The following is a 12,092-nucleotide window of genomic DNA, read 5'->3' on the forward strand; positions in this document are numbered from 1 at the left end:
ACAACTTGTGCTCACAGTCACAGCTGGGGGAGACTAATACGGATTTGCTTCTAAGATAGCATCAGAGTCATGGTCAATGGAATTGGGATCAGTACTGGCTTTTGCAGAAATGGGCAAAAAAAAAAAAAAAAAAATCATCATTGTTTCTGGAAGAAGAGTCATGCCTAGACAGGGGATCCCCCATCTCCTTCAGGCTTTATGTGGCCTCCATGCCCCTCTCCTTCCTTAACTGCTAAGTAACTTACTGGGTCCCAGAAGTCCAAAGAGAAGCAGCCACAGGAACCAGAAGGCAGGAGAAATGTTTCCTCTTCTCATCTCTAAATGATGCACATAGAAGTTGTCATTTAGATGCCTGGGTTCCAAAGGAAGAATAGGTCAAAGAGGCGGAGAGACAAGGGGCAAATCCCCTGGGCCTTGATAGAAAATAAAGTTGCACAAAAAGACCCAAAGGCCAGCCACTGCCAAGGTAAGCCTTGTAGGCAGGTGGGATGGTTGCAGGGAGCCCCCAAATTGCTCCACAGTTTGGCTTCTTGTTTTTCTTCTTTTTTCCTCGCAAGCATATCTATGGCATTTATAGCTGATACTGAGTAGGAGAGGCCAGAGCTTTGGGTCCTCCCTCCCCAGGGAGGGGCATCTCCGCACTGTGCTTTCTGCAGGGCCATTTGGAGAAATGTACCCTACAGGAATCAAGGCGGAGGAGAGAGCCGAATCAGTAAGACCAGAGGGCGCACACATGAGGACGGGCAGGGAGAGAGGCAGAATGAGGGGATCAAACTTGTTGGAGTGGAAGGGACCCACCCTTTGAACCAGAGCTGACCTGAAACCTGTTTTCCCTGGGTATGCCTCATTTTCAAAGCAGGAGGCCTTTGCAGAAGAAAGAAGGAGGAAAGGAAAAGGAAACAAGTGGATGGTAAAGGTCAATAGCAGTCTATCTGGGGGACACTGGGGATTTGGAGGGTGAGAAGAGCGTCAGGACACACGCCCAGTTTTCTCCAGAGTGCTCCTTCCCAGCTGCAGAGCAGCACGTGGCTGTGTGAGTGACACACTCCATTCCCCGTGAGCTCTCCAAGGGTGGGGAAACTGGACATTGAGTGAGTCTCACTTCTAGTATCAAGCGGAAGTGAGTAGGGAAAAGGATGGGGCATGGAACTGCCCATTTCCCTGAGTTGATCTTTGGCAATGGCTCTTAAGCATACGGCAGGGACCCTAACTCACCTGGGTCCCTATTTCTAGGCTCACAACTAGCAGTTGATTGAAACTGACCCCGTGTGACTCAGATATGAAAGGAAAAATGTAGTTTGACTTGCTATAACTCACCCATCTCAGTTTTCGAACTCTTTTCCACCAATGGCAGGGAAGGCTGGGGTTGGAAATGAGGATATGGGTTTAAGCTTGCCAAATATTGGTGATTAAATTTCATTTTCTTTTAAAAGTGTCTCTTTCGGAGGACATATTTTATGGTTCTGAGTACATGAAAGTCAAGTACAGGGAAAAATCAACTGATGATAATTGAAGTCAAAATACTGGCTACCTCTGGGGTGGCGCTGATGGGGAGGAGGCAGGGGAGGCTTCTGGGGTGAAGCCTTGACACATCTTGATCTGGAAAGTGGGTAGGTGAGTGTATGCATGTATTAAGATTCAACAATTGGCCAGGCACGGTGGCTCATGCCTGTAATCTCAACACCTTGAGAGGCCGAGGTGGGAGGATTGTGTGAGCCCAGGAGTTCAAGACCAGCCTGGACAACATAGCAAGACCCTGTCTCTATTTATTTAAAATAGATACGTTAAATAAGTAAATAAAATTCAACAACTTGAGCACTTATGTGTCCACTCTGCACATTTTACTGCATATATTTTAAGCCTCAATTTAAAGATTAAAAACAACAGTCAAGGGTACAAACTTCCCGTTATAAGATGAATGAGTTATGGGACTTTAATCACACGGAGACTATAATTAACAATACTGTATTGTCTATCTGAAATTTGCTAACACACACAGAAAAAAATGGTAAATATGTGTTGATGATGTGTTCATTATTTCAACAGTGGTAATTATTTCGCAGTGTATACTCATCAAATCAACACATTGTACACCCTGAAAACACAACTTTTATTTGTCAATTATACCTCAATAAGCTTGGGGGGAGAATTAAAAACAATAAAAAAAGAAAAAAAATTTTGGTGGCTCATGCCTGTAATCCCAGAGCTTTGGGAAGCCAAGGCGGCGGGTTTAGAGTTCGAGACCAGCCTGATCAAAATGGTGAAACCCTGTCTCTACTAAAAATACAAAAAAAAAAAAAAAAAAAAAAAAATTAGCGGGGGGGGGGGGGGGGGGGTTGCAGTGAGTCAAGATCGTGCCCCTGCCCTCCAGCCTGGGGACAGAGGGAGACTCCGTTCCCAAAAAAAAAAAAAAAAGAAAGAAAAGAAAAAAAAAAAAAAGAAAAGAAAACAATGTTTCAGGTCTCTTTTGGGTAAACACTTGGCCATACGAAATTTAATGTCCCTCTCGGGACTGTTTTTTCCATTTCAAGGGCTCTCCCCTCCACCTCTTCTTTCCCGCACGTCCTCTGAGGGGGAATTTGTGCCTCCTACTGGCAGTGTGGGAACAGGACTTGGGCCCTTCAAGCTGGTATCTCCTGAGCTTCCTCTCATCCCATCTGGTCACCAGGATCCTGCACTGGCGTCCAACGACTCGGAGACACAGTACTACCATTGTCTTCATTTTATAAATAAGGAAACTAAATCATGGAGAAGTCAAGTAATTTGGCCAAACTCACAAAGTTAATAAGTGATGCAGTCAGGAATTAAACTATCAGTCCAGCTGCAGAGCCTGTGCTCTTCGCCATAATAAAAGGAGGGTGTCACGTCCAAACAGGACTTTGAGTCTGGTCCCTGAATATCTTCCTCCAACCAGACTGCCTGTTCCCAACCTCGTCTGACATAGAAATTCTGGAGCTGTCACTGTTAGAAAATACGCAGAATGTAAAACCACAAAGCTACAGAGGCCCAGCTACGTGGAATTTGAAAAACAGATGGACGAGTCATCATAAGGGACATGTCGGGAAAATTAATGAGTTAGGAGCAGGTTACTCAAGTGGAGCTGACTGGTCCGAGATCATTTTTTAAACGCCTCCTTGAAGAGGCTGAGTCATGAGGGTTTTGATGACTACGAAGGAAAGAGCACACAGGGGTTGAGGGTTTCGCACAGTGTAGGGAATTCCAGGGACCTGGCAATTATGTAGAGTACACAATTTATAAACATGGCACAGATTTGAAATTCGCCCTTGAATGACCTGTGCTGAAAGTTTGATTCAGAAAGTGCCTGTGTTCCAGATTCTCGCTGCCATTCTCTCAACCTCATCCTGTCCCAGCTTAGATTTTCTTCAGCCTGGCTGGACAAGGTGTCTGCTTTCCCTTCTAATTTTAGTTTATCCCCAATTCAAGTAGAGTTCTTTTCATCACAAGGAGTCTCAATGGTACCTTCCATATAGCATATGGTTTATCAGAAAGTAACAAAAAGAAGCAAGATTTTCTGTGAAATACAGCCCGATATGGTCTATGTCTGTGACCCATTTTCCCACAAATGGACCACTCTGATGGTGGCCACTATCCGTGGATTTGGAGATCTCTCCTACAGCTGCTTACGCTTTTTCAGCTATCTGGAGCCACCATTTGTGTAGAAATATCCTATGTGCTTGAGTGCCCATCTTCAAATTTTCTGTCGTGTATACACTCAAAAATAATTTTGAAAAGCTGTTTTCTTTCCTCTGCTTATGTTTAATCTAAATTTTTATCATACATTTAATTATTGCAAAGAATGTAATTTCTACCATATTGTAAATATAGATATTGAAATAATAAAAGTTTTTACTACTCTTTAAAATGTTTCCAATAGACTCTAAACACTAGCAGCATCTCAATACTCACCATTATCCTTTTTTAAATTTTATTTTACTTTAAGAGATGGGGATCTCACTGTATTGCTCAGGCTGGTCTTGAACTCTTGGGCTCAAGCAATCCTCCCGCCTCAGCCTCCCAAAGTGCTGGGATTACAAATGTGAGCCATTGCACCTAGCCTCCATTATCCTTTTGAATAACGTATAACCAAGCTCTTCCTCAATAGTCTAGGTTTTTAAATGGTTCCTCCTGCTCTATGAACTTATAGTTCCATTTTACTTGCCCCATATTATTCTACTGGTCTCTCTCCATATATAACATTAAATACCAGTAATACAAATATTCTACTGCTATATATGTATATATATATAACAGTATATCTAATTAATAAACCTTATCTCTTAGAGCAGTTTTAGGTTCACAGCAAAATTAAGTGGAAAGTACAGAGGTCCCATAGACTCCCTGCCCCTACGCAAGCACAACCTCCCCGCCTCATTGACATCAGGGTTTACTCTTGTATATTCTATGGGTTTTGACAAATGTACAATGACATGCATTCACCATTGTAGTATCATATACAGTAGTTTCACGCCCTAAGAATCCTCTATGCTCCACCTATTCATCACCCCACCCTCGTAACCCCTGGCAACTATTGACTCTTGACTGTCTTTTTAGTTTTGTCTTTTCCGGGATGTCATATGGTCTGTAATATTTTTTTGCTTGAAAGGCTTTTATTGATCACCCTATCATACTCCTCTGCATCAAAAGATATGTTTATACACTTCTTAAAAATTTCCTGTGCCTTGTAAGACTCTGTGTTCAATTTATAGCCCCCCAATAATGTTTTGGTGAATTAAACAAAAATGCTTCTCTTATGATATGTTTCTCCATATTTTCAAGAAAATATGAATCATTAGCTTACCTAACTTTTTTCTTTTCTTTTTTTTTTTTTTTTTTTGGTTGGGGTCTCCCTCTGTCGACCAAGCTGGAGTGCAATGATGCGATCTTGGCTCACTGCAACCTCCATTTCCCAGGTTCAAGCTATTCTCTTGCCTCAGCTTCCCATGTAGCTGGGCCTACAGGTACCCGCCACCACATCAGCTAATTTTTGTATTTTTAGTAGAAATGAGGTTTCACCATGTTGGTCAGGCTGGTCTCAAATGCCTAACCTCAGGTGATCCATCTGCTTCGGCCTCCCAAAGTGCTGGAATTACAGGCATGAGCCACCTCGCCTGGCCAACTTACCTAACATTTAAAAAATAACACAACTTTCAGAGCGCTTATGAAATGCAGGACTATGCTAAACCTTCATAATAACCCAGTGAAGTGGGTACTATTTTCACGGTCATGTTTACAAATATGGAAACCGAGACCCAGAAGAGTTAAGGAATTTGTGCAAAGTCACAATGAAATTGGATTTGAAACCAGAAATTCAAGCTCCACAATCTGTGCTCTTAGCTGACATGCCGTATGGCCTCTCTATGTGTCTTTTATCTTAAGATGTAACATTAATCAGTTGGAACTTACAACATCTTTCTTCTTGAAATCATGCAAAATACACACTTATTACCTAAACCAAGAAACCAGTGAACAGGAAGCTCTTTCCCTTACAGAAAATGGTGTACAGTTCAGGGAAGTATGCTTCATAGCACATTGCTATGTCTCAGCAAGTTGTTGACAAATCTTGAATGTTCTAAAATAGGCAGACAGACAGATAAGGTGAGTTGGCTGTCATGGGATTTTTCTCCTTGGTTAAATAAGCCACTGCCTCCTGTATTCTTTCTGCTGATTCTGCTCTTGCTCCAATCTCATGAGATACTCCCTTAAGAGCGATGCCTTTTTAAAGAGTGGATGGAAGAGAAGAGACTGTTTAAAAAAAAAAAAGAAAGAAAAGAAAAAAATAAGTTTTTATTACTCCTGTTACTTCATTCTACAGTGTATCTGTGTAAATAACATCTTAACACATGCCAAAATTACCAGTTCCTTACACTCCACGTGGCCCTTCACAGGAATTTATATGAGGCAGGAGAAAACAAGAAGTCTTACTCTGGGTATATGATCCCTAAATTAGAGGTGGTTTTTTAGGTATCCCTTTATTAAAGGGATTATTTGTCAAGTAAAGGCTTTATTTGACACCCTGAAATGTTCTACACCCTGCAGAAATGTGGTAATAATAATATGGGAGCTACAGAGGAAATGTTGGATGATCATCAAAGAGGAGTCAGAAAAGTGTAGCCCTGACCACAGAGGTGCTCTCAAGACAGATCAGTTCTAGGCAACAAGCGTATACAGAAGTTGAAGGTCTGGAAAATGGTTTCCATCAAACAACCCACACCTGCATAATACTCTTCAGGAAGTCTTTTATGTATGTCCAAGACGTGGGGGCACGGATGCGACGTGAAGATCATTGTGCTAAATCCACAGTGCAAAGGCACAGGTCTAGATGGGCAGCCCTTTAACCCTGCCCACTTCCTGGACTTTTGCTTGGGTCATACGTGCTTGGTGGGCTGGGGCTCTGTCACATTACAGGAGTAGGTGTATTCCATGACGAAAGCTGGGTAATGATGCTTCCAAACTCTACCCACACGCCCCGGTTGCTGGGAGTAATGAGATACTCACAGCATAACTATGTGAATCAATCACAAGTTAAATTGCTCACCAGGGATTCCCCCCTTTTCTCCTTCCTCTAGCTCAAAATGCCCATTCATTTGCGTCATTTGTTGTTTATCTTTGGAAATATATATATATATATTTTAATTTGAGACAGAGTCTCACTCTGTCGCCCAGGCTGGAGTGCAGTGACACGATCTCATCTCACTGCAATGTCCACCTCCCGGGCTCAAGTGATTTTCATGCCTCAGCCTTCCAAGTAGCTGGGACTACAGGCACACATCACGCCTGGCTAATTTTTGTATTTTTAGTAGAGACAGGATTTTGCCATGTTGGCCAGGTTGGTCTCGAACTCCTGGCCTCAAGTGATCTGCCTGCCTCAGCCTTCCAAAATGCTGGGATCACAGGTGTGAGCCACCATGCCCAGCCAGGAAATAAAAATTTTGATTTCCATAATGTGCCTGGTAATAACTTAAGAGCTTTATTGAGCTATAATTTACATACCATATAGTTCACCTGTTTAAAGTATATAAACCTGGGCAAGGTGGCTCATGCCTCTAATCCCAGCACTTTGGGAGGCCAAGGCGGGTGGATCACCTGAGGTTAGGAGTTCAAGACCAGCCTGGCCAACAGTGGGGAAACCCTGTCTCTACTAAAAATACAGAAATTAGCCAGGCACCGTGGCACTCGCCTATAATCCCAGCTACCTGGGAGGCTGAGGGAGGAGAATCTCTTAAATCTAGGAAGCAGAGGTTTCAGTGAGCCAAGATCGTGCCACTGCACTCCAGCCTTGGTGACAGAGTGAGAGTTCATCTCAAATTAAAATAGTAATAATTAAAAAAATAAAGTTTATAAACCAATGGTTTTAGGCCGCGTGCAGTGGCTCACACTTGTAATCTCAGCACTTTGGGAGGGCGGGTGGATCACCTAAGGTCAGGAGTTCAAGACCAGCCTGGCCAACATGGTGAAACCCCGTCTCTACTAAAAATACAAAAACAAAAAACAAAAAAAAACTTTGCTGGGCATGGTGGCACGCACCTGTAATCCCAGCTACTTGGGAGGCTGAAGCAGGAGACTCACTTGAACCTGGGAGGTGGAGCTTGCAGTGGTCTGAGATCACACCACTGCACTCCAACCTGGGCAACAGAGCAAGACTCCGTCTAAAATAAATAAATAAATAAACCGATGGTTTTTAGTATATTTACAGAGTCGTACTTGGTGAACCTTTTCATTGATAGACAAATCTTTTTTCTCTATTCCGTCTCTTCTTTTTTCCTTCTAATTCTTCTCTTCCATCTCTTCTCTTTTTCTCTGTTTTGAGCCTTATTACTTGCATTTTCGTCTTCCTGGATCTGTCCTCCAAATGTATTATATTTGCAGGGTGATTTTCATTCCTATATAATTGTGTGTGTTCGAGTTATTTTTCCCACTTGCTCTTCCAGATTACTAACATAATTCTCTACAGTGGCCAGCCTCTTTCAATTTGTCTATTAAAATTTGAAAATACATGTTTTACTCTCTTAAAAAAAAAAGATCTAGTTGGACGCCCTTGCCTGATCTTCTTTCTTTTCATGTTTTTCACATAAGGTTTTCAACAGTTCCCATCAGTGGGAGGCACCTTTTCAGGGTGTTCAACGTGTCTTCCTCTTCTAGTTTCTGGATCTCTTTAAGTGAGCAGATGATGCTGATTGCCTGCATATGGCTCAGCGTGGCCTCTCTGTTCCTCAGTGAGCAGGTGTATGCAAACCTCCCCCCAAAGACTAAGGGAGCTGAGAGGTTGTGGAGACAAAGTGACTCCATCTTGGATGCTAATCTGCCATGTTGACTTCTGATTAACCTAGGTCCCATGAGTCACATGGGCCTCCTCATTCCTACTTTATTTACTGTTCTTGGTGTAAGGACATGTATTTACTGTAAATCCTGTCTTCATTTTTTGTTGTTTGTTTTGTTTTGTTTTGTTTTTAGAGACAGATTCTTGCTCTGTCACCTAGGCTGGAGTTCAGTGGTGCAGTCTCAGCTCACTGCAGCCTCTGACTCCTGGGCTCTAATGATCCTCCTGCCTCAGCCTCCCAAATAGCTGGGACCACAGGCACATGCTACCACTCCCAGCTAATTTTGATTTTCTTTTTTGTAGAGATGGGGTGTTGTTTTGTTTCCCAGGTTGCTCTCAAACTCCTGTCCCCAAGCAATCCTTCCTCCTCTCCCTCCCAAAGCTCTGGGATTACAGGCATTAGCCACCACATCCAGCCTTGCCTTTAGATCAAAGCAACCTTGATATTATGGCATAAATGATAGACTACGACGCACATAGCATTCTTGCCTGTTCTGAAGGGTTGATTTTAATCGTCTCTATAGGGAATATACACCCTTTCTGGGGTAAGCCCTGGGTCTGGGAGTAACAGGTGTGGAGATCTACCTGACTTGCTGCCACCTAAGACTATGCTTCTGTCTGTAAATTCCCCAGCAAATCGCCATTTACTGACAAACTGGATCTGTCTGCCTTGTTTTTGGTTTCTTGATTCCTTTAGTGTTTGGGAGCCACTTTACATGTATGACCCTTCCATGGAACAAAGGCTGAAATAAGAGGCTGACAAATCCAGTTTCTCAGAAAGAAATATTTAACAAGGACTAACAAACAGAAGCCACATCTTGGGCAGCTGCGAGATGATGGATACTTGTACCCACCCTCCAGAAAATATCCTTTCTATAGCAAGCTTTTAGGGCAAAATATATGTAGCTGGTCACGTCTCAGACTTTCTTGCCGAAACCCATAACCACTGGGGAAGTTAAATAAGCATGTTTGTGAAGGGTTATTTATGCAGCAGGCATTGTTTGAAGACTTTGCTGCAGTGCACTTTGCTATGCACGCGTGGCCCACTGGTCATCATGGCAGCCTTGCTTCAAAATGGCGTCCCTGTTGCCATGCAACAGGTTGTATTCCTACACTCCACCTCTCAAAATTGGCCCTGAAAATTTCACATGCTCATCTCTTCCGTGATAGTCCCTGGGCCTAAAGGGAGGACACTTGATAGTGCATAGCTTTAGCAGCAGTGTGTTGGCTGAACTGGAGGCAGATGCCACAGCAGCAGTAGAGGCTCAAACAAGACAGTAAGGAATGTATGAGTACAGCACCTAAAACAAGAAACAGCTTCTGCCACCAGGTGCCCCAGAACCCAAACCAGCTGTGAAGCCAGTTATTCAAAGTAGGGGTTTGATCTGAGAACTTGGTTATGTGGGCTTTTATGTCAGTCATTGATTCAGTGATATTATCTGATTCATCAGGAATATAAACACAGCAGTTTTTCCAAGTGCACTAGTCCCCCGTTGTGCAGTGTGAGTATATCTGAAGCCTGGTAATTTGGGAGGACAGATGTTCTCATGACAGTGACTTCCATGTTTAAAAGAGAGATTCCCATGCAGCTATCATTTAAAGTTTCTTTGCATACTTTGTAGAGTGAGTTGGAGTCTCGCTCTGTCACCTAGGTGGGAGTGCAGTAGTACCATCTTGGCTCACTGTAACGTCCACCTCCCAGGTTCAAGCAATTCTACCTCAACCTCCCAAGTAACTGGGATTACAGGCATGTGCCACAACGCCCGGCTAATTTTGTATTTTTTGTGAAGATGGGATTTCACCATGTTGGCCAGGCTGGTCTCGAACTCCCAACCTCAACTGATCCACCCGCCTTGGCCTCCCAAAGCGCAGAGATTACAGGCTTTGTAGTGTTTCTATATGCCAGATAATATCTTCAATAACCGGATGAGGAAGAAAAATGGAGGCCAAACAATCATACCAATACAAAACAGATGAGGACCAGTGGGATTTCAAATGAGGGAGATTGATAGACTTCGTAGTGTGTGAACTATTCAGCCTGAGCCCATGTATAATCCAAAGAACATCTTCCTAAACACGCAGAGGGTAACCAAGGCCATAAATTGGTGCCACATATCCAGGAAGTTCCATTTGGGGCCAACCAAAAGATTCCTGGACACAGTGTCTATTCTATAACATGCCCAGTGAGTGTTTTATTATATTATAGCATAGTATATAAACATCAGTCTCTTGCTATCCATCACATATCCTTTGTGCAATTTGGCCGAGTATCTTTAGAATGATTCATTTGTTCCCAACACTGAGGAGCAAGTTGACTAACATGGCCAAAAGATGGAATTAACCAAATAAACCCAGCCTGTATTTGGGTATCAGGTTGTTGTGTTCTTTATTTAGGGTGTTGTCACTCTCTAGCAGGAAATAGCCTATCCAGCCTGGGGGTATTTGTTGTTCCAAGCCAGGTGTGTTTCCTCCTCAGTAGTATATGTGCTGGCATCTTCATGTGCAAAATGCACTGGTTGTCAATGAGGTCTGGGAGCAAGCAAAGCAATCATCTCAATTACCCCTATGGGAACAGTGGTAGGCTTGGGAGATGGTTGTCTTAGCCAGTCACATGGGGCAGGCGTCCCCGCTTTGGCTGAATTTAAAGAAATAAAGGCTGCAGATAACACATTCATCTGCCTATGTAAGGTAGGTTTCCCAAACTAAAGTTTGAATTTGTGCTTTCAACAGACTGGTATTTCTTTCAATTAACCCTGCTGCTTGGAGGTTCTATGGGAGATAAAAGTGCCATACTGTATCATGTTTCCTGGCCTAGTCCTGCATATTATATCCAGCAAAATGGGTCTCTCAGTCACTGTCGATATGCCACGGATCACAGATATCCATACATAGTACTGAGAGCCTCTAAGCCTTCAATAGTACTGGCTTGATTAGCTTGCTTATAGGGAGAATCTTGCAGCAGTCCAGTAGTGGGGTCCATGCAGGTTAACACATATTTATTTCCTTGGCTTACAGGGACAGAGTCTAAATAATCCATTTGCCAATCTGTTACATGGTGGACAGCCTTCTGAATATCTGAATATGTCCTGCTTGATATGATCTACAATAGAGAACATAGTAAACGATTTGTAAGAGCTCTTGGGAGGGCACTATATATATATTTTTGTTGTTGTTGTTTTAGAGATGGGATCTTGCTATGTTGCTCAGGCTGGCCTGAAACTCCCGGCCCCAAGCAATCGTCCCACCATGGCCTCCCCATGTGTAAGCCACTGTACCGGGACTGTGTGTGTGTGTGTGTGTATATATATATATATATATATATATATATATATATACAACCTCCACCTCCCAGGTTCAAGCAATTCTCCTGCCTCAGCCTCCTGAATAGCTGGGATCACAGGCATGCACCACCACGCCCAGCTAATTTTGTGTTTTTAGTAGAGATGGGGTTTCTCCATGTTGGTCAAGCTAGTCTCGAACCCCTGACCTCAGGTGATTTGCCCACCCCGGCCTCCCAAAGTGCTAGGATTACAGGCATGAGCCATCATGCCCAGCCTGGTCACTACAGTTTAATAGCAATCCTGCTCCCTTGCCTGTCTCCCAGCCTGCTCTTGCACTTCTGTGAGTATGTACCTTTTTTTATGTACCCAGGTCGATAGTTCAGCGGCCTGAGCTGGCATGATGCTTCTAATTTTTTTTTTAGGGTTTTAGCTTCTATATTTTGTGGAACTGAGTGGTTTTTATGTGCAGTCAC

General features: G+C 43.1%; 1 protein-coding gene across 1 annotated transcript in view; it reads right to left on the bottom strand.

Annotated features, from left to right (window-relative positions):
* Positions 1–1,709, bottom strand: part of MUC22 (mucin 22) — a 20,494-nt gene extending 18,785 nt beyond the window's left edge. The window contains 1 exon segment of the mRNA XM_017862807.1: positions 246–1,709. Within this exon segment, the coding sequence (XP_017718296.1) occupies positions 246–315 (70 nt within the window). The 5' untranslated portion in view covers positions 316–1,709.
* Between the last annotated feature and the right edge of the window lie 10,383 nt (positions 1,710–12,092).

This window comes from Rhinopithecus bieti, unplaced genomic scaffold (genome assembly GCF_001698545.2).
Source record: "Rhinopithecus bieti isolate Rb0 unplaced genomic scaffold, ASM169854v2 scaffold_64503, whole genome shotgun sequence".
Taxonomy (NCBI): Eukaryota; Metazoa; Chordata; class Mammalia; order Primates; family Cercopithecidae; genus Rhinopithecus; species Rhinopithecus bieti.